Genomic DNA, 27,060 nt, shown 5'->3' with positions numbered 1-27,060 from the left:
CAGGGATTGGAACAGGCTATTCTCTAGAGGGTAAACAGTACTACAGAGGACTTCTGGATGTTGATTGGCTATTCAGAACACACTGTAGCTGGAATACTCTAAAATATTTGTCATTTGGGGTGAAATGATATTGAAGATACCAGTTACATGTCAGCATCTGTCGACTTGCTCTAATTTAGCTACATTTATTAATACCAAATTGCCAAATTACAATTTAGTTTTTATACCTTAGGTTAGAGTTTATCTTTGTGATTACAGTTAAAGGGAAAATGAGATAAACCTGTTTAAAGTATGTAAGGGTCATAATGTGCCTTGAGTAGAACATAGAAATAAAAAAGAATTAGAGGAACAGTGAATTTTCATGACAAATAAGGCGTTATAACACACAGGATATGTGCATGTCAGATGTCAAGCTACATCGATCTCTAAAACAGTTTGCAATACAAGTACATGTGACTGTATGTGGCTTGTCAGTAATTGCTTTTTAACATTTATTTCTAGAGAGCTAACAAATGTTCTATTAAATGCCTTGAACTGAGGCTGACATTTCCTGTAGGTACAGACTAAGGGAGAGAGAGAAAAATGTGGACTTTTGCTTTCCACTTGTAATAAACTTGATGTGAACCACAATGGTTCGGCTGAATTTAAGCCTACTTGCAAACCTTTTTCACAATTGGTGAAGAGGTGTTGTTGAAATTGTACAGAAAATAAAAGCCCATCTTTTACATGTCTGGTCCTTGTCTTTAGTATTGATATAATTAAAGCATTCCTTTGGACAATATACTGTAGCTATTTGTTCATTTTGAATATGTACTGTATATGCTGTTGAATAAGGTTGTCAAATGTTGTATAATTACATCCACAAGTCATTAAAGGTTGGTGGGAAGAGAGTAGTAGGAGACGTATAAGGCCAACATTGTGACATATATACGTAACATACTTCTGAAAAGGAAGATACTATATTCATACATTATTGGGTCAAAGCCTTTAACCTAGCCCTATAGGGACTTGTCCAGTGCATGTTCTGATAGCTCGGCTGTCGACCATCCCACGTCGCAATGTTTTGGTTTTTATACATTATATCCAGGAGGGGGAGCCAAAGACCACACCACTCCAGAGCTGAGCCCATCTTTGATTATCTAGCATTCTCGTTACCCAACTACAGGTAAATATAACTGCATGCACATAGTTGTTGCGACTCTTAAGTAATTTGCAACCATCTTTGCTATTTTTATACATACCGTTGCATCTCCAAGAATCTTTAAGATAAACTGTACATTTAACGATCATGGACGGGCTGACTATGTGGCAATTTCCCCGCTGAGAGGCGTATGCGTGCGGTGATTGTCTTGTTTTGAGTCCGAGGATTCCAAGAAGTCATCGTGAGAAGTGGAGGCCTCTGGGTAATGATAGCTACATCTCTTAGAAACGAGCCGTTTGTTTACGCTTGCTGTTAAAGTTGCTTTAAGTGTAGCAAATGTAGTTGTGGCGGCTTTTCTTAAGAAAAAACGTAAACTGGCGAAACGGTGGTCAACCTAGCTCAAATACATTATCCTCATAGTGAAGCTGCCTGGTTACGCTACGTGCTAGTCAACTCTGTTTTAATTTATCCTTTGGTTCTACCAGCTTTGAATAAACGGAGAGCACACCTTGTTATGCTTTTTATGCGTTCACATTAACGTGCACAAACTGCACACTGGGCCATTGCCAACGCCTTCCAAATTTCAGATATGGGTACTTGCAATTAAGCTAACGTAGCTAGCTAGCTTTGTGTTTGTTCTTTAACGTTAGCTAGCTATCTAACGTTGACTGGCTTTCTGTGCAGAAGTTGATTCAAAGCAGTAGCTAAAACATTAGCTAACGTCTTCTACAGTGATTAGCTAGCAAGCTAACCTAAGCTAGGCAATGTTCTCCTAACAAGTTATGATTCGCACACAATTTAGGAATCTGATATTGAAGCCATATAACGTTAACTTTAGACATCTATGTGTTTACTAGCGGACTTAATGTATTGACCTACCAAGCACAGAACTAACGATTGTAGCTAGGTTGCTAGCGATAACTAGTTAGCAAGGATGGTCAACTAGCTGACGTTATAGCTAGTCAAACCAGCACCTGGATGTTACAAGGCAGTTAGCAAACTACCAAGTACCCTTTCCTCTGTTGTGCTGAAAAACCTGACGTTACAGTTAATAACGTCTCAGCATCTTATTCTTTCATCAATCATACAGTGAGAGCAATTTGTTACTTGTTTTCGTCGAACATCTAATTTGACCCGTTTAATACCTAATACATTTGCTTAGTTTGCTATGGTTATAGTAAGTCAGCCAATTTCAATTTCCTCCTTGTACATCCTCGGTAGATTTACGGAAATATGAACACTGAAATTGTAATAATGGACGATGGACGGAGCTATGAGATTTAGATGCTTTTTCTTTATGTTTTTAGTGTGATAACATATATTACCTTAAATATATTTAACCTCAGAGTACAGTATGTCTTTTATGCGTTATGCATGTTGTTGTGCAAGTTAAACTAATGACAAAATAACTAACATTTGTCTGCTTATTTTCTCAATCAACTTCTCAACTTAATGAAGACCCACTGTCATGTGACAAGAGGCCGGAGAGCTGTGAACACTGAGCAATCTGTGCATCAACACAATTACCTAACCCTGTCTCCAGTATGAATGGGGATACGCCCCATGTCCCCATCACCACTGTAGCAGGAATCACCAGTCTCACAGACTGTAAGTATAAGCTAATTAATAAGAGTGAAATGTTTTGGTTTTGATATTTGGTAGTTTCACATCTCTCCCTTTTTCCTTGCAGTGTTGAACCAACTGCCTCTGCCCTCCCCTCACCCTGCTACCACCACTAAGAGCTTACTGTACAATGGCAGCATCGCTGAGGAGGTCAGCTGTCTTCTGGCTTGCCAAGATGAGAATCTGGTGGCTCAGCTGTCCCAGAGTCTCAGCCAGGTGTCCACTGAACACATGTGAGTGTCTCCAGTTCCCTTCAGGGTATCATACTGTGAGAAGCTAACAGGCAATTTTGTTTAAATGAATGAATCCCTGTTCCTAGTGTTTAAAACAAAGCATGGTTAGCTAATGGTAAAAAGTACTTAACTAATTGTCTGTGTGTCAAGTCATAATTCACACACACACACACACATGAATCATACTGTGTACCCAACAGAGAACTGAAGAACAACCTAGGCAGAGATGATCTGGAAGGTGACATGCCAGTCCTGCTGCAGATTGTTCTGTCTAGGAGCCCCAATATCTTCAGGGAAAAAAATATGCCAATTCAATATGGGACTCAGGATGGCAAGTGACACTTACTGTGGCTACATTTTGTAAAAGCTAAACACATTATAATATAATAAGAATGTAATGTATAATAATGATATAATAATAATGTAATGTATAATAATAAAGTCTCCTTACACCAACAGGAATTCCAAATAAAAACATGTGTCTAGAGGCCCGCTTAAAAGCTTTAAAGGCAATACAGAATCTTTAGAAAAATAGGACAAAATGAGTGCATTGTGCTAATATAGGTTTGATGTTTTTGTTATTTACAGGCACAAGGCAGCCTATGACACCACAATATAATGTAACCCAAAATGCCATGCAGAACAGCCCAGCTCCATCAAATTACCAGCCTGCTTCCATGGCTCAGAGCCCAACTAGGTGAGTGTCAAAATATAGCCTGAGACTGTATCCACCCTAGTGCAGTAGGTTCAACACTGTTGTTATCGAGTAATAGACAAGACAGGATGTTACATTCTTAAAAATTGTAGTCAGTATCATGGTTCCTTGTCCAGGACGGTATTTCTTACATTACCATTAATTTGTGTTTGTAGTGGGTTTGTCCCCCAGCAGACGGGTCCTGGCAGCAGGTTTCCCCAGAACAGCCACGTGTCCAGCCCTTACACACCTCAGAGCCCGGCCCCATACATGCAGTACCCTCATCCACCCAGCTATAATCAGCAGCAACAGATGCAGCAAGGTGAGAGCTCATTTCCATAATAAACATCTTTTCAGATCGGATAAAAGATATCTGAGACTTTGTTTCTTAAGCAGATTTTTTAAAGTGTTTTCTTGTTTACATGTGTTTATATGTATGTAACTGAATGTCATGTCTCTTCATTTATATACCTTTTACAAGAGTTGTTAGCAAACAGGATTCCACAATTGAACACGCTATTGGTTTCATTTTAAATTAAATAAGGTGTTATAATGTCTCAATAGTATGTACTGGATCATTTTTGTGGGCTTTTTGTCACTTTCAAATTCATTTTGATGTTTTAGACAGCTCCTTATAGTTGACTGAATGTGTGTTGTAATGCTCGCCTTACAGGGTCTGTACTGAGCCCCACAATCCCTGGTGGCATGAGGAACATTCATGAAAATCAGGTATTTGTACATTTTACACTCACAGTGTGGACGTTACTGTAGTTTCCTTACTGTCAAATCATATAAGGCTTCACTTATGTTTTATGGAATTGTCTGTTTATTCAGCTGAGTTTTCATTGAAAATGACCAACAAGGGTTTATGTTCATTATCGGAAAACTGTGAGATAAGGATTTAAAAAAATTAATATCCCAATTAGGCTGACAGGTGTTCTTACGTTTCCAACTTCAAGTACTGTCGAATGCGCGTGTGCCTAAACCGTTAAAATTGTGGACTTCGGGAAATTTGAGCATTCCAAAATTATTCAGTCAGACTTAATATCAGTGGGAAGTTATCTGACCTCTTACGAAACGGTATATAGAGCTCTTAATGGATTGACCTATTTAACTGCAATATCAACAGGTACATAGACGCATCAGTTGTCACTTTTTCAGCATCAATATAACTTGATTTAGCCTGTCTGACGTTAGCAACAGCTAGCATAGTTGGTTATCATAACTGTTATTCAGCTAACTCGACTAACGTTAAATTATATAACCAGCTAACGTCAGCATGTTAAAAACGTTTTGTTACGTTAACCAGCCAGCCAACTAACATGGTTAGTCAGCTTGGTCTTCAATGAGTTTCAACCAAGACGAAAATGTTATTTATCAACCAACTACAGGTTATAATTTATAATGTGGAAAAGCTAAAGTGAACGTTTTAACATCTAACGTTAATCATTTATGCTGACTTAGATAGAATTATGATTTCGCGACGTTCGGTGTAAACTCTTTTTCTTGTTGAGCTTTATTTCCAACGGCATTTTAAATCAATGCGGGATAATAGGTCGTCGCCAACTTTGTTGCCATTTCGCGACTGTACAAAACAAATTGGAAAAAACGGTCAGAAATGTTCCTGCTGAGAGTCAAACAAGACTTCGTGCATTGTCTACACACCTGTCACTTCTGAAATATGTAAGGTTGACTCATTAAACCGTATTTATATTGATAAAAACATATGTGTTAAGCGGATTTTTTGGTGGCCCGCGGGATAATAGGTCGCGTTACGATAGCATATTCTGAGGAAATGATGGGTAAGTTACAAGTAGTTCTATAGATAACGTTAATTCCAGGTTCTCGAATATCATTTTCTTGACTTTCCATGGAGTAGTGGATCTCCATTGAGAACATTACCTTATCTCTTGTTAAAAAAAAAAACTGGCCATCCAGCTGGTAATGTCACATGATGAGTGGCAGACACCGACCATGATATGTGATGTCTTGTCAGAGATCATGACAATCACATTCTGGCCATGCTAGACATACTCACAGTCGTAGCACCCATGATATATACCCCAGAGAGTTTTGTTTAAAAAAAAAACTGAAAGGAGCATGTTGAAACGTGTATTGTGAATTTTCATCCCAAACTGTGTTGTTGCTTAGTTGTCTTTTATTGGATATTTCCAGGAGAGGGACCAGTCCTTGAGAAACGCTTCACTTCCTCTAAGGTCACCACAGGCGGTGTGCTCACCCACAGACAGAGATGGAATTCCCAAAGGTGAGGAAACATTGGCACAATTCCCAACGTTGTGTGAATATACAGTGTGTAATCATATTCTTGTTCAATTGGAAAAGCAAAAAATGTGTATGTGTAGTTTCAACCTTTACAGCAAAAAAAAACATTCGTCATTTTCCGCAGTAGATGCCTTGAAGAATGCACTGATATTGCTTGCACCTTTAGCTAGCGTGGCCATCTTGTGCATGTTTGTGGAAGCTTATAGTTGGGCTATAAGAATAATGTACATAAGGGTTTCGTCAAGTCACTGTTGACTGGCTTAACCCACATAATTTCTGCTTCCCACTGCGCAGTCTTTTCTCTTTTACCGATTTTTCCATAGTTGCACATGCAAGAATGGGTGCATTTGCATGTGTATACCTGATGCACATATGAGAGGGCCTGTGATTGGATGACAGCTGGATGTCAGCACATGATGTGCTACTACTGTAGGATCTGTTGGAGTGTTGTCTGGTGATTACAGAGTTTTCTAGCAGTCAATAAACGGGAAGTCCCGGCTACTATGGGACAGTTGGCGACCCTCACAATAGTTGCAAGGAATTGTAATAACAGAGTAAAGATGAATCTAATCTAAGTATGCTTTTCACCCCACTGCCTTTATTACGTTTAAATTATGTTCAGAGTACTTGTACAGAGTGTATGTCATGTTATGTTATGTTATGTTATACTATGTTAGGTTATGTTATGTTATGGTAGGTTGTAATACGGTGCCTTGTTCTAAGAATTTCAGTGCCCAGTCTGATCCTGAGTAATTTTTGTGCATCTGACAATAAGAGACTGGTAACTTGTAACTTGTAACTCTGCACAGACAAGGGTCCCCATTACATATTCATTGACAAAATTATTGGATTACTCTTTAAGATACTGTGTGATCCACAGATGTAGTCACATTGCTCCCCTCTTTGTCTTTCTGATTCAGCTGCCTCCCACCCGCCACTTATAATGCAGTCACCTCCGCCATACTCCTCACCTCAAGACAGCTTACCCGACCTTCTGCTCAACTCCCCCGACCACAAGCAGAAGAGAGGCAAGGTGGCCCAAGGTGAACGCAGGCAAGCGGATAAGGCTGCCACCTATGACTTCATGACCTCAGAAGACAAGCTGCCGTTCAATGCAGGCAAGGCAGGGCAGGGTCTCATGCCAGGGGAGCCAGTGCAGGAAAAAGGTTGGTGTTATTGTGTATAAGTGTACAAATGACCCATCCTTCCTTTGTCATTTTAGCTGTGCTTTATTTGCCAGTAAAATCTTGAGTAGGCATCTTTTAAACAACATGTTTTAAAGCTAGTTGTGGAAGTGAATGGTCAATTAAAATAAATAGGAATAATGTTTTGTGTAGACATTGCATTTAAGCTATTTGTTCTCGCAGTTTATGTGATTTGGCTACCTTCTCTTTTCAGACAAGCCGCTTAAAAAGCGGAAACCGGACCCTCACCCTCAGGACCCTGGAGCAGTGGAGAACCACCCTGGCCCCCAAATGGCCCCTCAGGAGGCTGGCTTAGCGGATCACAGCACCCCTCTGCAGCACTCCCACTCGGATGCCCAGAGGTGGCAGGAGCAGTCCCAGCAGGGCCCAGGAGTCTCAAGCTCAAGCAGGCTCCGGCGGTCAGGGTCACAGAGGAACATTCCGGAAGGGGACAGAAACAGGAAAGAGGACCAACAGGGGCAGCAGAAGGACGTTGGCAAGGGCTCCGCACCCGTGGTGGTGCTGCAGAAGCTCTCCCATGAGGAGGTGCAGAAGCTGATCAAGGAGAAACACAAGAGCTCCAGGGGCTCGCACAAGCCCCTCCAGCACTCAGAGCACTCTAGCAGAGGTATGAGCGTGAACTATGATGCCACTCACAAACATTAAAAGTTTGCAGTTTAGTGTTGTATACAACAAAGTAAAACTCGGTAGTGTTGAAATGGTTGCCAAACATAAAAAAAACAAAACAATAAGTGAAAGTTTTTTTCTGCAGAGGTCATAAAACACCCATGATGGTTATGTTGCACCTGTGTTTTGTTTTACAGAGTATTAAGTGAATTAATAGTGTGTTTGTTGATTTGGATTCTCCCAGAGGACTGGTCCCCAGGGTGTATCTGTTTTCAGTTTTGCTAGGTTTAACTATTGCACAACTTGGCACAGCTGCAGTAAATGCTCGTTAGTTACCAGACAGGGAATCTTGGGCCACAAGGGACAGTGGACTTGTTGAAGCTCTAACTGAAATGGCATTTTGCCATTGAATGGCCCTTACAAATACAACAATAACATTTGCTTCTGCTGAGGATCTTAACATCTTTCACCTTACTCGCTTTGAATGGTGTTGGCCTGATTGTAGGCACAACTAAAACCCTTGCATGTTTCGTCTCCCAGAAATGCAAGCAGAGATGGACTCCAGCATGCTGCTCAGTGATCGGATAAAGCTGGGCAAACGCAGACGAGGCACAGCCAATGACAGGCCCAAGTATGCAGAGGTCAGCTCCGGCGACGACAGCGACACTGAGCGAGACTGTAAGTAGAAGCATTGCAGTGACACACGTCACATCTCATTTTTATGTAGCCAGTCTTAGCAAAGGCCACAAACCCATCTTAAATTTGCTTTGTCATGAGTCTATTTAAAACACAGTTATATTTTTACATGAAAAAGAAAGAATGACATTTTACCATTGTGAGAGTGGTCTCGAAGTGGGATTTCTTAACAGGTTAGTTTTTTTGTTTCCAGCTGTGAGGAAGCGCCAGAAAAAGGAGAAAGACAGAGCCTGGGCGTATGAGGAGCCTGAGCCCAGGAGAGGCACAAGCTCGCGCAGTCGCTATGGAGACCATAGCCCTGATGCCTCTGACCGGGAATCACCGCCACCTCCCAGCCTGAGTGATGGTAAATACATATTTTTGACAGCAGAATTACTATCTTGTGTAATCTATAATATCAGTAGATCATTCATTTCAGGAGCCACAGTGACTTGTCTTTGTGAGAACCTGTTGTTGCTGCAGTTACATGGTGGGAACTATTCAATAACTATTGATGGAAAGAGAATCTTGAGCTGATTTAAGAACATATTCAGTTTTCAGGTCTACGATTAAACTTGGGTGTGTTCATTTTCTATTTGCAGTTGCAAGGAGTCTCCAGAAAAAAGAGAAGCAGAAGAAAAGAAAGGCATATGAGCCTAAGCTCACACCAGAAGGTAGCCAATCCTTTTTAATTTTTTTCCTCTATATCTATCACGTCTTTAGAGGATAGTACTTGATTTGGAAGATTGGGTTAACATGTTGTCTTCACAGAAATGATGGACTCCTCCACATATAAGAGGTTCCTTGCCAGTCTGGACAGCATTCTAGAAAACCTGGAGGACATTGACTTCTCTCTTCAGGGTGAATACCTTAGCCTGTTACACATTACAGTATCTCCATACATTCAAGAAGCATCTTTTAATTATTTATGAGTATGGTGAATATACCTCGGTGTTGTTTTACACACATGTAGAGTCTGAGCCTCTGACAATTCTAAGACAGGTCTCATATATAACTTCACCCCTTTTTTCATGCTTGGCAGATGATGATGAAATTCCACCAGAGCTGCTGCTGGGTAAACAACAGCTGAGCGAGTTGGCCAGTGAGTCAGCCAAGATTAAAGCCATGGGCATCACCTGCAAGGTAACAATGTCACAAGGCCTCAACAAACTTATATGAATTAATTTGATACTGAATTATTAAGAAATGAATGAATTTGTGTACTGTCATTTGACTTTTTCTGTGATGACCATTGTCAGATTCCATCTGAAAGACTGGTGAAAGTGATGAGCATCTTGGAGAAGAACATCCAGGACGGGTCGAATCTCAATACCCACATGAACCCTGTGAGTTCTTGCCGAGACCGCACTCAGTCAATACTGTCAATAATATTTCTAATGTCTCACATTCCAGCTCCAAATTGGTGATCTACCGTCCTGCCGAATTAAGCTCTTAGCCTAACTAGACACACCTGGTTTACCATGGTAGTTGACCACCTAATGACCATGACTAGCTGCCAGAGTTGTGAGGGACGGTGCAGGATAATATATCAGGGTTTCTGTCTTGGAAATTGTAGTCACTTTTCTGTTCCAAATCCTCAGTACCACAATGGTATGATACTGTAATAATACAAAAATGACATCAGATACCTGTTCTTCTCATGAAATAACACATTTGTATGTGTATGTGACCTAGACACCATGTAGTCCTTGTCACCACATATACTTGTTTAATAACTAACTAATTCACTGAGCATTACTTGCATCAATAAATTAAATAAGAAGTGGGACCAATTTTTAAATTAATATTGTGTCGAGTTTGTGAACGTTGTAATGGTCATGGGAGTAGGGAGAGGGAGACATTCAGAGGAGTAAGGCACCTCTGATCCGTTACAATCACCGTGCATCTTCTGACCATCCATGTCTGTTTTTGCCTAGGAGAATGACACAGAGGAGGAGGAACACATGTGGCGTGAGCTCATCATGGAGCGCGTCACCAAATCAGCTGACGCATGCTTGACAGCGCTCAACATCATGACGTCGCCCCACATGGCCAAGGCTGTCTACATCGAGGATGTGATTGAGAGGACATTGCAGTACACCAAGTTCCACTTGCAGAACACGCTCTACCCCCAGTACGACCCTGTGTACCGGCTGGACCCTCAGGGAGGTAAGAAGACACGTCACACGTCTAGGGTGTTCATTACATCTAATTCCAGGCATGTATACATGGAGTAGGGGTGAAATTATATCAGGAGTATTCCAGCCTTGGGACTCCTTTTGGTGGCACTTCCTCACAGTTCTTGTGACAGACAGACAGAGAGACACATACACACACACACAAACACAAACACACAAAAAACCATGTTTCAAGTATTTCAAGACCAAAATGACCGTAGAAATGCATTTGCTAGCTAAATCGTGGTGACATTTTATTTCTTGCATAGCTGCAAGCTATAACCTGCAAGTTGCTGCAAGTTATAACATGCATCATTCAAGATTATTAATGCAATGGCACTACGAGGCAAGATAAATCCTATAAATTATTTATTTAAATAATGTATCAACAAAATGTGATTTTTACGAACAAAACTCGACCGATGAAATGAATACGCTTATTTACCCTTCTTAAGGTTGCTGAGGTTGCTACGTTATAAGCTTTCAAACAAGCCCATTGATCCATGTTGTTTCCGATAGATTGCGCTCTTGTAGAAATAGAAACATTTCACTAGATAATAACCATGACGTGACTGACAATCAAAATTAGATTTTCTATTCATTGCATTCACTCGCATCAATCAATGAAGTAAAATATTAACAATGAGATATGGTTCAGTTATTTATTTATTTTAACAAATGGCCTGTTTAAGGATACATTAGCATTATTTTAACAGTTTACCTTGCAAAAAATTGTTATTATCGGCTTATAGAAACCCTGACACATACATACACACACACACACACATTTGAAGGACATTCAAATACATCTACAAACTGTGAACCTTTTTTGTGTTGGTCACAGGAGGTCTGTTGAGTTCCAGAGCCAAACGTGCAAGGTGCTCGACAAACAAGCAGAGAGTCATCATCATGCTCTACAACAAAGTCTGTGATGTTGTGAGCAGCATGGCTGAGCTGGTTGATATCCAGCTATTGACTGACACCACTATCTTGCAGGTATGTGCTTCTGAATTCACACTCTTTCTCTCTCTCTGTCTCTTTTTAATCTTCATTTTGTCTGTCTGTCTGTCTCCTCCCTTTGTGTCTCTGTCACTCTCCATCATTCACTCTCTCTCCCTCCTTTGATTTGTCACCACCGGTCTGTCTGTTTAATGATCGTGTTCTCTTCCTTCCTGACAGGTGTCCTCTATGGGCATCACTCCCTTCTTTGTGGAAAACATCAGCGAGATGCAGCTGTGTGCCATCAAACTAGTGACAGTGGTGAGTTCCCCTCACAGCCTACACAAGCTCAGGAAAACAGCTGTTACGCTGCACTCCCAGTTAACATTCACACAGGCCAAAATGACCCCTTCCAGATTCCAGAGCTATGCTGAAAGCCGCAGCCACATGTTTCAGCAGACATACTGTGTGTCATCCTGCTGTCATCATCTCACACTGACTTTGTTCTCGTGCCTTTTCAGGTGTTCTCTCGCTATGAGAAGCACAGACAGCTCATCCTGGAGGAGATCTTCACCTCTCTGGCCAGACTGCCCACCAGCAAGCGCAGCCTGAGGAACTTCAGGTGACCTCACTTGACAGCATGCCTTGCATCAGATCCTTTTATCTACCACAGTGTTTGTTTTACACAGTAGATGTAAACAGATGGTTAGGCCGTCAGGCACTAACGCAGAGCTATGTCTGGATGTCTGCTGACAGGCTGAACAGCAACGATGCGGACGGAGAGTCGGTGCACATCCAGATGGTGACAGCCCTGGTGCTGCAGCTCATTCACTGTGTGGTTCATCTGCCCTCTGACCAGTATGCCTTGGAGGATAGTAGGGTAAGGCCCCCCACTGTCACTAGTTCAGTAGCTCCACATTAAAACATCAGTGAGATAACAAAGGTAGTATAGTGTACCTGTAGTATACCACAGTGTGTTTTTTGCATAGCTGGCAAATAGAACCTGATATCTGGTCTTGATTCATTGTTAATTCAGCATAGGTTGGTATTTGCTGGCAGGTTATAAATAGCTACATTTTTGTGAATGGTGTTAAGATTATTCTTGTGTCCACAGATGGATGAGGATGTTTTCATCAACCACTCCTATGAAACAGCAAGGAGGACGGCCCAGAACTTTCTCTCTGTGTTCCTTAAAAAGTCAGTTCAGTTTCTTTGTTGACTAGTTTGGTATGATATTTCTTTAGGGGAAATGGTGGAGGTTAATGCCCCTGTCTGTAATGTCTTCTCAAGGTGTGGGAGCAAGCAGGGGGAGGAGGACTACCGACCACTGTTTGAGAACTTTGTGCAGGACCTCCTGTCCACCGTCAACAAGCCAGAGTGGCCAGCAGCAGAGCTGCTACTCAGTCTGCTGGGGAGACTACTGGTTTGTTCCTCAAATTTACATTTAGTCATTTAGCAGACGCTGTTTTTGTTAAATGTGTATACACATTTTACATTTACACTGATGGCACACTGCACATCAGGAGTTCAGTGTCTTGCTCAAGGACGCTTCAACAGGGAATCGAACTAGCCTTCTGATTACTAAACAACTTCTCTACCTCCTGTACCACTGTCGCCTCACTAACCCTCATCATCATCAAACACAAACACTCATACACAAACACACACACAAACACACACACACTCACTCATGAATTCATTCACACACACTTTTTTTAATGTATTCCTCTTGTCTTTCACTTGCATTTGTTCTTTACCATTTCTTTCATCATATTCCTCATGAGAGCCCTCACTGCCTAGCCTGGTGACACCAGCCTACGTATTTCCGCCTGAATTGATTTCAAGCTCATACTCAGTCTGGCCTAACCCCGTTGACAATCGTCTCCAGGACTCAAAATTTTGTAGGACCAATCAGCGAACAGTTCAGAGCTGTGACGCAAAACTCGCCTTGGAGGAAAAGACACGAAAAGCTATCTGAAAAGTTGTCTCAACTCTCGAGAACATCAGAAAATTAAAAGGAGAACAAGAGTATTTTCTTGTAAGTTTTATGATTGGAAAGGACGTCGTAGCTCTTCTCCCAACTGGCTTTGGGAAGAGTTTAATCTACCGAATGCTTACTAAACGTTGCTGATTGGTTAAGGGAACTCCAATGATTTTAAACCTCAAGATAAGCACCCGCCCATCTCGGAAACCAAAATGCATTGGGTTGGCCCAGACTGAAAGACGGAATGAAATGGAGTCACAGGCTGGTAATGGCCAGGCTACTCACTGCCTGTCATAGCCCTAATTCTCTATTCATGTTTCAGGTCCACCAGTTCAGCAACAAGCAGACGGAGATGGCTCTGAGGGTGGCCTCGCTGGACTATCTGGGCACTGTGGCTGCCAGGCTCCGCAAAGACGCAATCACCAGCAACATGGACCAGCGCACCATAGACCGCATCCTCAAAGAGGTACAGGCCAAAGCAGCGGCCCTCCCCCACTTCAACTACAAGTTCATTCACTGCTGGGGAGTTATTTCACAAGGCAGCACGAAGTGTAATCCTGCATGAGAATTTTGTTTAAGAGTTGGGGGGTGCCTGCGTGGGGGAAACTGGTAATTGGTGATGACTAATTAAAAGTGTCACTGGTAATAACATAAGTGTTGCTGTATTTATTTTGTCTGAATTTATTTCCACTCTTTATGAATCACCTCGTCTGACAGTGACAGCTCTCTCTCTCAGCGCATGTCCCGAGCTCTGCCTTTAAGTTGTGCTGATCTCTGCTGTTTGCCTGTTCTTTCTCCAGACCTCAGGTAATGATGAGATCCAACAGCTCCAGAAGGCTCTGTTGGATCATCTGGAAGAGAATGCAGAGACTGCACCTGCACTGATTGTGAGTAATTTTCTATAATTATTTTTATCTATCTTTGTGGATGTTTGCTTTCCTTTCTTTGGCAACTTTAGGTAGACCTGGTAATCTGAGAAATTCCATAGAAACACCATGCCTTACATGTCTGAAGAGGGCAGTTGAAGAAATGTTTTCTATGCTTGCTTCCATAAGCCAGCAAGTTCACATGTATCCATAAACATGCTGGTACTCATTGAAAGTTAGTATTATTCCTACATGTCTGCTTTCTTCCTTTCGCTCTTCAGTTTGCCCGCAAGTTCTACGTAGCACAGTGGTTCAGGGACTCCACCACAGAGGCAGAGAAGGCGATGAAGAAGGGCCAGGAAAAGGACGAGGACGCCTCGGAGGGTCGACGTCACGCCAAGGAGCTCAAGAGCACAGGGGAGATCATGCAGAGAGCAGAGGCCCACAAGAAGTTCCTGCGCAAGCTCATCAAGGCCACTCCTGCCCAGTACAGTACACTCAGGTACCTTATCCCATAGAGAAATGAACACTGGTCCTTTTTTTATTCAAAAAAAGAAGTCTGTGATTACATCTTTTGAGTTAAAATGTAAATGGTCATCAGTGGTCTTCCATAGGGATGCACCGATCCGCTTTTTTCACCACCGATACCGATATCTGAGGTTTAGTATCGGCCGATACCGATCCGATACCGATATAGAAAAACAGCGCGAAAGTATGGTAAAGTTACCAGTTCTGTGTGTATGTGTGTGACCACACGTGCGAGAGGGAGAAAAGAGGAGTGCATGACATGAGATCTTGGTGCATTTTTTGCTCATTTGCTACTTAACATCATGTCTAGTCATCACTATCAATTCATAACATAGGATAAAAAAAATCACAAATAATGTACGTTCTAACTAGGGCTAGTGTTATTAGTTAGCAATCATATATCCGCTAGCGTCAACTTTTACGTTACATTGTAGAGGCTCAGCATGGTGACCTGTTAATGTATTTGCTGGCTCTAGTCTGTTAAAAGACCCACAATTACCAAAACAGTATTCTTTATCTCTCTTTAATGTGCATTCATCAATTTCCATTACATGACGATGCATGTGATCGTACACATGTGTGTGCCTGCAATGAGAATTGGGACTGCACTGAATTACTTTAACATGAGTTATTGCTACACGATAACAATTACACAACTAACATTACTCCATACATATAATTGTGGACATTACACTAGGCATTACACTAGGCAACATGAATCTCATTCATAGCTCATCTAGTCGAAATCTTAACAGGATGAACCCATCTTTATTACAGCGAATCAACATCAGAAAATAACTAAATCTCAGCTTAGCATGCTAATTGCTACTAATAGCAACCTGCACTCATAATACTCTACCTATCACAGTCGTAACTTCATGAAACCCCTTACATTCATTATGTACGCACACAATGCCTCACATACATGTCGAACAATGATGATTTAAGCATTGGAAATGTATAAGGCACAACTACTTTGCCACTGATGGGCGACGAACTGAACTTGTCACTATTCACTGAAAACTAAACTGAGCAGACAGCGTTGCTAGGCAACGTCACTATCAACAGAGAGTTTTTCATACAGTTAACGTGCGGGAAGGCTTTTTATGGCTGGTCTCTGGATTGTCTGCCATCGCGGCACCCTAAATCTTTGAATGTGCGTGTTTCAATATAACAACAGTCCGTTTAAAACAATGATACCGGAGCATGATATGAATTAAACAAAGCCTCGATGTAAATACATAAAAATAAACATAAAAAAATAAAAATTAAAAAAACCTTTTTTTATTTTTAAATATGGATCGGCCCATTGTCACCGATACCCGATCTAGAAATTCCTTCAATATCGGTACCGATACCGATACAAATATCGGATCGGTGCATCCCTAGTCTTCCATTTATGCTGAACTAGGAGAACCTGGTCTGTTGTTAGTAATGCTCTTACATCACAACTTTAGTGTGAACAGAAAGAGTACATGATTTTTGTTTCCCCTTTCTTCTCCTCACTAGAATGAACTCAGAAACTGTGGACTATGATGATGCTGGCTTGATTGTGCGCTACCTAGCCTCTATGAGGCCATTTGCACAGAGCTTTGACATCTACTTGACCCAGGTGAGAAAAAGTCACGCTTTGGACAATGCTGTCATATATTTGCTCCTTTAAAAACCTTTCCTGAGAGGCTGTAGTGCAGGTTGCCTTGCCAATCTTTTCCACATGAGCAACACGGTTGTTTGATTTTGGTGCTTCAGATCCTGAGGGTCCTGGGAGAGAGTGCCATAGCCGTCAGGACTAAAGCCATGAAATGCCTCTCAGAGGTGGTGGCTGTGGACCCAAGCATACTCGCGCGGGTGAGCAAGTTCTCTAGCTTCTTTATTTCTGTAGTTACATACATACATACATAGTTTATATTAAATATTTATTATTTATTTAATGGAAATGATATTGAACGTTGATAACGAAAGTCTGTACTTAGATGCACGCTGTCATATTCTGATCCCCCTGCAGAAAGACATGCAGAATGGGGTTCATGGGCGTCTGATGGACTCTTCCACCAGCGTGCGGGAGGCTGCCGTTGAGCTGCTTGGCCGTTTCGTGTTGAGCCGCCCCCAGCTCACAGAGCAGTACTACGACATGCTCATCAAGAGGATACTAGTATGTACTCATAACTCATTTACTCAGAGTACTATGACATGCTCATCAAGAGGTTGATAGAATGTACTCATTTCTCATTTACTAACTTACTCATTCACCCTAGTCTGGGTGAATGCAAAGAGCTTAGCAGCTCAGTTGAAAAAAAGAATAAAAGTGTGTTCATGATTCTGCATTAGATGGGTACTGTTACTATGGAGGGTAAAACCTTAAAATCTAAATATTGCTTTTACTTTGGAACCTGAGTGTATTTCACAGTCAGTTTGCTCTGTTGGACAACTAGTTTGGATACAACAGATTGTGAACATTAATTAATCAGGGAATATTGATGAACATTTTTATTCATATGATGTTACCATCACTAGCAGCTCAGAGCTACTTTGTTGAGCATTCCACAGAGTAGTTTTGTGTGCCTCAGTTGGGTGTACTGCCCAGTGCTCTTTAGAGGAGAGGTGATGCGACACATTAAGCAACACATCTGCTCGCTATTCACAGGACACAGGCATCAGTGTGAGGAAGAGGGTGATAAAGATCCTGAGAGACATCTGCCTGGAGCAGCCCACATTCAGCAAGGTCACTGAGATGTGTGTGAAGATGATCCGCAGGGTCAATGACGAAGAGGGCATCAAGGTAACCTAACGTTGGACAGCACCTTTTCTCAAGTCTTGTCTGTGAATTTTTTTTATGCTGATGTTTAATTCTTGCACAGCCAAATGACACATTACACATGGCCATGTGTAGACACAGTTGTACTCAAATATTCAAAAATGTGTTCTTTATTTTTGTATCCGTCAACGATAGGAACGATTTATTTATTATTTGTCTAAAAACTGCAGAGGGCATCATGGTGATCACCAATAAGTTATAAACATAAATGCCACTTGGAGGATGATAGATTGGTTTGTTTTTGTTTTGAAAAGGGACACGTGGTTTTTCTAAATTTGACCACTACTTTTGTTTGTTTTGAACTCTCAGAAACTGGTGAATGAAACCTTCCAAAAGCTGTGGTTCACCCCAACGCCAGGGAATGACAAAGAAGCCATGAACAGGAAGATTCTGAACATCACTGATGTGGTGAGTGTACTCAGCACTTGCTGGGTTCCTCTAACAATCCATGTTGACATGATACGTGTGTTTTCTCTCACAGAGCTGTCATTCATTCCCAAATTATCTGTAATTTTCAATATGTAGAAGGTCTGTAATAAATAGTTTGAAAAATCACACCTTTCAAAAATGAAATCTCCCTTGCAGGTTGCTGCTTGCCAAGACAGTGGTTACGACTGGTTTGAGCAGCTTCTACAGAATGTGAGTGTCCATGAAAAAAGACGTAATGTGGTTCACTTTAGGAAACAAGAGATGTGGGCTCTGCTTTATTTGCAATACGTGTGTAAGTAACTACACCTCGGTTGTCTCTGTTGTTTCTTGTGTCTCAGCTGCTCAAGGTTGAGGAGGATGCCTCCTACAAGCCCACCAGGAAAGCCTGTGTGCAGCTGATTGACGGTCTGGTGGATTTCATGCTGCGCTATGAGGAAACCCTCTCAGGTAAGCTACATTGTCTACATTGGCAGCGTATCAACCGCCTTTCTAGTGGTACTCCCTACATGTGAATGAATGTAGCTGTAGATCAGTGCAATACAGTGCAGTGCTAGCTTCCAAGTCAAAGCTCATCAGCCTTACCTGTTCAAGGAGTCAGTCTAGCCAAAGCTTTTGAATCCTAACACTGGCATCTTTACACCACATTTTTGTCTCCTGCAGAGCATAAAAGCGTGAACTCCACACGGCTGGTGTCCTGCATCACTACCCTCTTTCTGTTCTGCAAAGTCAAGGCCGACTTCTTGGTCAAACATGCCATGACTATGCAGCCCTACATGACCACCAAATGCAACGTAAGAGAGCTCTTCACTCCTGAACCCCATTAGCTTTAAAACCACTGGATGTTATTACAGTTATCAATTATCTATTTAAGGTCTGGTTATACCACATTCATCAAATTTCCTGTCAGTAAAGTAATGCTTAATGATGTTTGTTGTGAATTGCAGTCGAAGAATGACTTCATGGTGATCTGCAATGTGACAAAGATCCTGGAGCTTGTGGTACCTCTGATGGAGCATCCAAGCGAGAGCTACCTGACCACCATTGAGGAGGATCTGATGAAGCTCATCATCAAATACGGCATGCTGGTGCGTCTCCTTTTAAACCTCACAATAAGAAGCTTACTTACAAGAAGGCACCACTTCAAAACGTCCAAGTCTTCCATTGTGTTTGGTTTCTAAATGCTCTCAAATGTATTCCTCAGGTGGTCCAACACTGTGTGAGCTGCCTTGGCTCTGTAGTCAACAGAGTGACGCACAACTACAAGTTTGTTTGGGCTTGCTTTAATCGATACTACGGTGAGCTCAGCATCTCTGTTTGACATTTAATGCCATATGACCTTCAGTATGTCATTGATTGAAGAACAAGCTCCTGATACTGTAATTTAGACTCGCCCTCTGTCAGAGATAAATGTCCATTGAAGAATTGCTAAGTGATGTTTTGTGGTGCAGGCGTCCTGACCAAACTGAAGGTTCAGCACCAGGAGGGCTCCGACCACTCCGTACTGGATGCCAAGCGACCAGTCCTGATGCGTTCCCTCTTTACTGTTGGCGCTCTGTGTCGCCACTTCGACTTTGACCTGGACCACTTCAAGGGCAGCAGCCAAGTGAGTTAATGTCGGGGGACTGTCCTTGCCTTCGCTGTTGATGTTTGTTTGATTCTTCATCATTTCTAAATTTTTGTTTTTTTTGTATATATATTTTCTAGATCATTATCAAAGATAAGGTTCTGGAGCTCCTTCTGTACTTCATAACCCATGAGGATGAGGAGGTGCAAGTGAAAGCCATCATTGGCTTAGGTAAGAAATTCATGTTAAACAGACCTTGAGACAAAATCCATAGACTAGGGTTGGGTACCGAGAACCGATTCCAATACGGCACCGGTTCCTATACAACCGGTACCTACCCGGACCGAAATGTTACGCAGATTTCGGTGCCTCCTTTCGGTGCCTGAGCCGATTGAAATAAATAACAGCAACAAATCATGCAGCTAAATCTTGAAAACTTAGAAAACTAGCGATAGCTAACTAGCAGTAACGTTGGTGGCGTAAGTATGATCTGTATGAATTATTTTGTATTTTGTTGCCAGGCAGATTTTGTGGGGCACATTTAATTACAACTGCCCCAGCTCCCAATGTAAACTTTGTCCTGTGTTGCTCACGCTCATTGGTGTTTTCATAGCAACAGTCTTATGACAGTGAAGAGCAGGCAGCATTTCACAGAACAAGCACAAACATAACTAGCCATCAACCTTTTAATAGAGATCATACCGAAAGGTAAACGGTCAAAAGTGTGGCTGTATTTCGCACTAAAAGATTCAAACATCGCAACGTGCAGCAAATTCAGCACAACAATTGCGTGTAAAGAGGGGAGAGAAGGCAAGAGTCAACAGCAGATCAGCAACCGGCGCAGACTGAAAAATTATCGGAGATGAGAGCAAAACTTATCCTTGTCTCTTAAAGTGGCAGTGCACATTTTCTTGTACTCAGTGTATTCAAGTCACAAGATTAACTATAGACTTAACAAGATAGAAAAGATAGGTATAAACAAATCAGAAAATGGTGAAATTTCATGAAATGAATGCAAACAAAATAATACATTTTTGACTTTAAAGGCAAATATGCTTATATTTTTGCAAAAGAAGTTTGAAGCTGTAGTGTATACAGAGTGTGTGTTTTTTTTTGTACTTATTTATATTTATTTAAGTATACTATAAACTGTTGTTTACAGTTAATATAATGTTCATAGTTTGAAGTTAAAAAGAAGCTGTAGTTTGAAGCCAAGTGTTTTGTATGCATTTATATTAATAGTAGACAGTTAATATATTGTTCAATTTGAAGAAAATAATTGCCTTGGCAATAAAAAAAGCCTTTCTTTAATGTAGTCAATCATCCTTTTGTGCTTAAAAAAAAAAGTATCGGTTAATGCACCGTTTAGGCACCGGTATTAAAAGTATCGGTTTAGCACCGGTATCGGAAAAAACCCAAGCGATACCCATCCCTACTTAAGACACTCATCTATTGCTATATAAATGTCAAGAACTGGATAGCGTTAACTGGACACAGCAAGTTGCCAGTGGTTCTGTGAAGCAGGAATATCTTCTCTCACTAAGAAATATGCTATACATATGTTTCCTAAATTAGAAATACAGTATTTATACTCCCATGGAATATGTAAGCTAAACAAAACAGAGGTCCACCACTATAGGTGTGTGTCTGCTCATCTCTGTAGAGCTTCATCTGATTTGTACCCTCCTCCTTCTGACCTGTGCTCTGCTGGTCCAACAGGGAATCTGCTCATCATGCACCCCAGCCTGATGTTTATCCCCGAGGTGAAGCGGCTTTACAATGGTCTGCTGTCGGACATCAAGTGTTCGGTGAACCTGAAGATCCAGGTGCTGAAGAACCTGCAGATGTACCTGCAGGAGGAGGACACGCGCATGCTTGAGGCCGACAGGGAATGTGAGTCTCTTACCCAGCGCACCTGTGGCATCTGTTGCCAGATGTTTTATATGCAAGTTATGCTTCCCTCAGATCAGACAAACTTATACTGAAGTTGGCCTATGATCAAGTAGGCGATGCCGCAGCCTCCACCACCTACCAATTTGGCAGCCCTTGCCACCCTATGAAAGTTTAGGCCTCCCCAAGTTCTGATGTTGCATAAAACACATACCTTCTGTTAGAGCAAGGGCAAACAATATAGAGAAGACCCTTAGCCATGACCACTTTCCACTTGCCTGTCCCTCTCTGCTCAGGGAACAAGCTGTCCAAGCAGGAGGACCTGAAGGAGATGGGCGACGTGACGTCCGGACTGAGCAGCTCCATCATTCAGCTCTACCTGAAGCAGGTGCTGGAGGCCTTCTTCCACACGCAGTCCAATGTGCGCCACTTCGCCCTCAGCGTCATCGCCCTCACACTCAACCAAGGTCTCATCCACCCCGTGCAGGTAGGGATTTGCAGTGGAATTGCAGTGGAAGGCAGTGCATTGTATCTAATCACAATGTGCACACATACTACACATGCATATCTGCTTATATCTGAGATGAACACAGAACTGCCAGGTAAAACTCGATCTCATTATATTTATATTATCTTTATGTGTAGTGCGTTCCATACCTGATTGCAATGGCAACAGACCCAGAGCCTACTATGAGGAACAAGGCAGACCAGCAGCTGATGGAGATTGACAAGAAGTACACCGGATTCATTCACGTAAGTCACAGTCCACTGTTCACTGAAACATAAGACCAACTCACATGTAATTGTATTTTTAGTACATTTTTATTGTATCCATGAGCTCAGCCAGCACCTTTCACACAAGTTGCTTATTGGAACAATCCAAAGAATCTCCATAACTATCATAATGCAGAGTTGCTTTTTTATCACCCTGTCCCCCTCTCTCGTTCCCCCTGTAGATGAAGGCTGCGGCCGGGATGAAGATGTCGTACCAGGTGCAGGAGGCCATCATGGGGCACCGTAAGGGCATGATCAGGGGCTTCCGGCAGGAGGAGACCATCAGCGCCCTGTGCTCACAGCTCTACTCCATGGTGCGCAGCAACAGGCAGCACCGCCGCGCTTTCCTCATCTCGCTGCTCAACCTGTTCGACGACACCTCGGTGAGTTAGCCTTCTCACTCCAGATGTGTGTAAGAGGGGAACGGTATCGGCCAACAGAGACAAAGATCTCCCTCCGCTATTACAAAATGCATTTCCAAAAATGTACCACAGTGAAGAAAGTCATTTCCCTGGGAGTGTATCTCATTACCCTACCATTGCTAGCCCAGCACTCTTTCAGTTGTCTCAGATTTAATAAGGAAAGACAGGGAATTGACAGATGACTGCAAGAGTCAGCCATGAGAGTTTGAGAATCAACGTTTTCGAGGGCTAACTCATGGCCTCAATCTGTGCGGTCGTTCAGGGTGTGCTCTTGGCCCTGTCAGGCACACCTGCTCTCTCTACTCTACTCTCATGACAGCTTAATCAGCCAAATCTGCTCTGCTTGTGTAGGGCTGGAGCCAGCTATTCCCACTGTTCACTCAAACTCTATTCCCGCCACTGTCTGGCAAGGAAGGGTAGACATGGCTGAAGTGCAAAGACGAGGTTTGTTCAGGTGAACCTAACGTGAGTCTGTTTTTGTCCGTCGTGCAGAAGGCGGAGGTGAACATGCTGCTGTTTGTAGCAGACAACCTGGCCTACTTCCCCTTCCAGTCCCAGGAAGAGCCGCTCTTCATCATGCACCACATCGACATCAGGCTGTCTGTGTCCGGGAGCAATCTGCTGCAGACCTTCAAAGAGGTGGTCATTCGTCCGTGTTCACTACTTACTATACATGCACAAGTTCTCACTCTCAGACATACACTCAAAAACTGTCTCCACACAAAGGATAATGCTGTCACTCCCTGCCATGACTTTCCATATCTTTTTCTCATACACATGACTTTGATGTTGTCTTAATTGGACACATTCACATTGAAGCCTCTACTTGGGATGAGAAATCCCAATTTTTGTGTTTGGCTGACATCTGCTTTTTTTGTATCTCCAGTCCTTGCAGAGGCCTGGTCATCCCGACAAGAAGGAGAAGGTGAAGCAAGCCAACAGCGCCATGTGGGACGTGGATGTTAGCGAGGAGGAGCTGGACAACCCTGACGTCGACGTGGACAACGAGGGAACAAAGCAGAAACCTCCGGAAGAGCAGCAGCAGGCGATGCCCGCAGAGAAGAAGGCGGACACCGAGTCAGAGTCTGACACTGAACTGGAGGACATCAACGTGGTGATGGAGAGGCTGCCTGAAGACACCGCACCCCTGTTGGACTTCGCCCGCGCCTCGCAGGGCATCCTACTGTTGCTGGTCCTCAAACAGCACCTCAAAGCTCTTTACGGCTTCTCGGACGGGTGAGCTACCTTACCATAGCAACACAAGATCCAACCTGATGGTAGAATAATGTGGTTGCAAATCTGGCTATAAGCATATAATCAGCCAAGTTGCTTGTTTTGCTTAAGCTTAATGAAGAGGCAGATTAGAAGCTTAAGTGTGCAACAGTATTGACATAGTTCTGTGAAAGCACAGGCTATAAGGAAATTGAATTTGTAGTTATAATAACCATTAAACATGTGCCATTTTAAATTAAAAAGTAACCCAAGTTTTTACAAGATACTGAAAGATTTAACTGCACCTCAAGGGCCACTGAATAACGTACTATTATTTTGCCTAACTCTCTTCCACAGCAAAATCCTCAAGTACTCCCCTACAGAGTCAGCAAAGATATATGACAAGGCTGTCAATCGGAAGCAAAATGTGCACTTCAACCCTCGCCAGACCCTCGAGTTCCTGTCCAAAAACATAGCAAACGCTGAGATCACTTACGACCTCAAGATGAAGATCGTCCAACAGTACCTTGACGTAGGTTGCCCTTTCCTAACGTACTGATGACCGCCAAGTTCATGTCATTTTCTTGAGTGTTAGAGTGGTAGTATAATTCCTATATAGTCTCTGCTGGGTCACAAAATATTTACCACATATCATGTTCACCATTTTTTCATCTTCTCCTGTCATCTCTTGTCTTCAGTTTAAGTTGCTGATGGAGCACCTGGACCCAGATGAGGATGAGGAGGGAGAAGGAGAGCAAAGTGCTAACATTCGGAACAAAGCCATCAGCGCCCTACTCGGAGGATCCGGCCCCAGCGCAGCCCTGGCCCACAGCCCCCGGAACCATCATGCCGGCGACACAGAGGAGGACGACAGCGACACCGAGGATAAAACACCTGGGGTAAGAAACAGCTAAGAGATACAATATGACATTATGAAGTATTCGTTACTTGGAAAGGCCTGTTTACACACACATGTATGCAGTTGCAATCAACGCCTCAAAAAGATTGCTTTAGTGTTTAACAAACTGATACTTGTTGATCCCTGGGATATTTCAGAAAATGTCTGTTTTGTATATCTTGAATGGCGTGGTCTCAGTTGTCTCTAATCCATCTCTGTCTCTCTCTCTCTCTTTCTCTCCTCTCTTTTACCTCTTTCCTCATATGTCCATTATCTCTTTTTCCCCATCTCCAGGCCAGGAAGGCGAAGCGTGGTGGGGACAGCGGTGAGGCAGTGGGTAACATGTCGGAAACGGTGGAGCCAGCTGACGTGGTGGCCATCCTGTGCCCACAGTACAAGGACCGGCCTCAGCTCGCCCGTGTGGTGCAGAGGACCAGCAGTGGCTACAACATCCGCTGGATGTCAGGCTCCTACAACAGCTCCTGGACGGAGGCCAAGAGGCGCGAGGGACGCAAACTAGTGCCTTGGCTGGATACCATCAAGGAGTCAGATATCATCTTCAAGAAACTCCCCCTGACGGCCAACAACAAGCTGACCCACAAATTAGCGCAGACGCTGCGTGTGCTCTATGCGGCCAAGGCATCTTCCAGCTAGTGGGCCCCTGGGCCCCTGGGCCTGATCTCCATACAAAACTGCCAAATCCCAGAGGCCACAATCCCACTACACTACTCCAGCGGCGTTACGGTGCATCCTTGCTTTATACTGTGCATATTTTTGTTTATATATAAATATATATTTAAAAGAAAAGAAAGAAAGAAAAAAAACAGAAGTGATCCCAGGATGCGGTTAAGGTATCACTGGAAAATAATGTTTTGAAAACATTGTTTGGGTGCTCCTTCGCTGTTGTGCAGCTGTCTGATTTCTACTTTGAGTGTACAAAAGTTTTCACATCAAAAAAAAAAATCTTTATATATCTGAAAAGTAATGAAACGTGTAAAAAGATTAAGTGAATATTGGGGGAAAAAATTAGTTTCTTAACATTCTTATCGAAAATGAGACACAAAGTTCTTTTGGAGTAAGAGAGCACCGAACGGCTTTTATATTAGTTTAGCTCTTCCATTTCTGTTCCATTTTTTTGTGTATGTCTATGCTGTACTATAACAGAGATATACTTTTTTGATGTAATTTATTGACAAAACCCTAGGCATGCAGTACCTTTGAGATACTCAAAGGGTTTCTTTTGTAAATGTACCTTTTGTTGTATTTAGTCTCTCTGGTTATCAAAAGCAAACAGACAAAAAGAAAAACACAAAAAAAAATTCAAGCACTTGTGGCAGATTACATACTGCAATGACTTTTTTACTTGTATTTTTGTTATTATTGTTTATTTTTGCTTTGGCTTCCCTGGGGGGGCAAAACAGCCTCTGTAAGCTATGGGTGGAGTGGATATATTCAGCACACTGTCTCAGTTTAAAGAAGAAAAAAAAGGAAATAGACAATAAAAATAACGTGTGCTTTTTCTCTTTGATCTTCTTCATATCTGTCTCCCTTACGCGTTACTGGAGTACACAGTGCTTTTGTACTACACTAATTTGCCAACTGTTGGAAATCAAAACCGAAAACCTCCTACCTCACATACCCTAGGTCTTAACGTGTGAGCAGAAGTGTAGAAGGTTGACAGTGTTCTCTTTGCAGCTAGTTTGATATTTAAAACAAGGACATTTATTTAAGCTTATGATAATATGATCGGAATGGTTTTATATGGAAGGATAGTTCTTTTTAGCCACGTAGTTGAACTCTTGTATTGATTTTGGCAAAGAGCTATTAAAATAATATTGTAACTTAACAGGCGCCTATCTTGCTTCATTCTTTTCATACGCAGTGCTGTGAATATAAATTTTCATGTCAGTCTTTTCCTTCAAATCTATTTTAAAAGTATTGACAATGACCAGGTAAATATTGTGTTATTTTTAACATATTATGCTGTATCTTCTTAAGTCTGGCAGCAGACCTGTCTTGGAGTGAAATGATAATGATTTATTATTTCAATTAACATTTCAGTCATTAATTCAAGCTGCGTTTTTAATCTTTAAGGTTTTGGA

At 42.2% G+C, this 27,060-nt stretch overlaps 1 protein-coding gene across 1 annotated transcript; it reads left to right on the top strand.

The window, feature by feature from the left end:
* The first annotated feature begins 1,234 nt into the window (after positions 1-1,234).
* nipbla (NIPBL cohesin loading factor a) lies at positions 1,235-26,804 on the top strand. Its single transcript, XM_080852010.1, has 47 exons — positions 1,235-1,403; positions 2,600-2,749; positions 2,832-2,997; positions 3,198-3,328; positions 3,586-3,694; positions 3,868-4,013; positions 4,365-4,420; positions 5,867-5,957; positions 6,895-7,140; positions 7,373-7,786; positions 8,326-8,463; positions 8,675-8,827; positions 9,063-9,134; positions 9,232-9,321; positions 9,503-9,603; positions 9,720-9,806; positions 10,398-10,629; positions 11,482-11,633; positions 11,817-11,897; positions 12,098-12,198; positions 12,333-12,456; positions 12,691-12,773; positions 12,867-12,999; positions 13,883-14,026; positions 14,361-14,447; positions 14,708-14,928; positions 16,464-16,566; positions 16,704-16,802; positions 16,960-17,106; positions 17,599-17,733; positions 18,079-18,177; positions 18,355-18,408; positions 18,537-18,645; positions 18,859-18,989; positions 19,143-19,283; positions 19,400-19,493; positions 19,647-19,801; positions 19,903-19,993; positions 21,482-21,655; positions 21,949-22,139; positions 22,298-22,405; positions 22,609-22,809; positions 23,341-23,487; positions 23,735-24,084; positions 24,418-24,592; positions 24,759-24,959; positions 25,253-26,804. The coding sequence occupies exons 2-47, from the start codon at positions 2,686-2,688 to the stop codon at positions 25,610-25,612; spliced, it is 6,687 nt and encodes a 2,228-aa protein (XP_080708136.1). The 5' UTR covers positions 1,235-1,403; positions 2,600-2,685; the 3' UTR covers positions 25,613-26,804.
* Positions 26,805-27,060: the final 256 nt, after the last annotated feature.

Source organism: Sprattus sprattus, assembly GCF_963457725.1.
Source record: "Sprattus sprattus genome assembly, chromosome: 15".
NCBI lineage: Eukaryota > Metazoa > Chordata > Actinopteri > Clupeiformes > Clupeidae > Sprattus > Sprattus sprattus.
Note: the sequence above shows the minus strand (reverse complement) of the source record. Positions and strands in the feature narration are given on the sequence as shown.

Bases quoted from the DNA above. Each gene is read 5' to 3' on its own strand.
- nipbla (XM_080852010.1), top strand. From the start codon at position 2,686: ATGAATGGGGATACGCCCCATGTCCCCATCACCACTGTAGCAGGAATC. The intron at 3,695-3,867 runs GTGAGTGTCAAA...TTGTGTTTGTAG, and splicing joins ATGGCTCAGAGCCCAACTAG to TGGGTTTGTCCCCCAGCAGA. The intron at 18,646-18,858 runs GTAAGCTACATT...TGTCTCCTGCAG, and splicing joins CTATGAGGAAACCCTCTCAG to AGCATAAAAGCGTGAACTCC.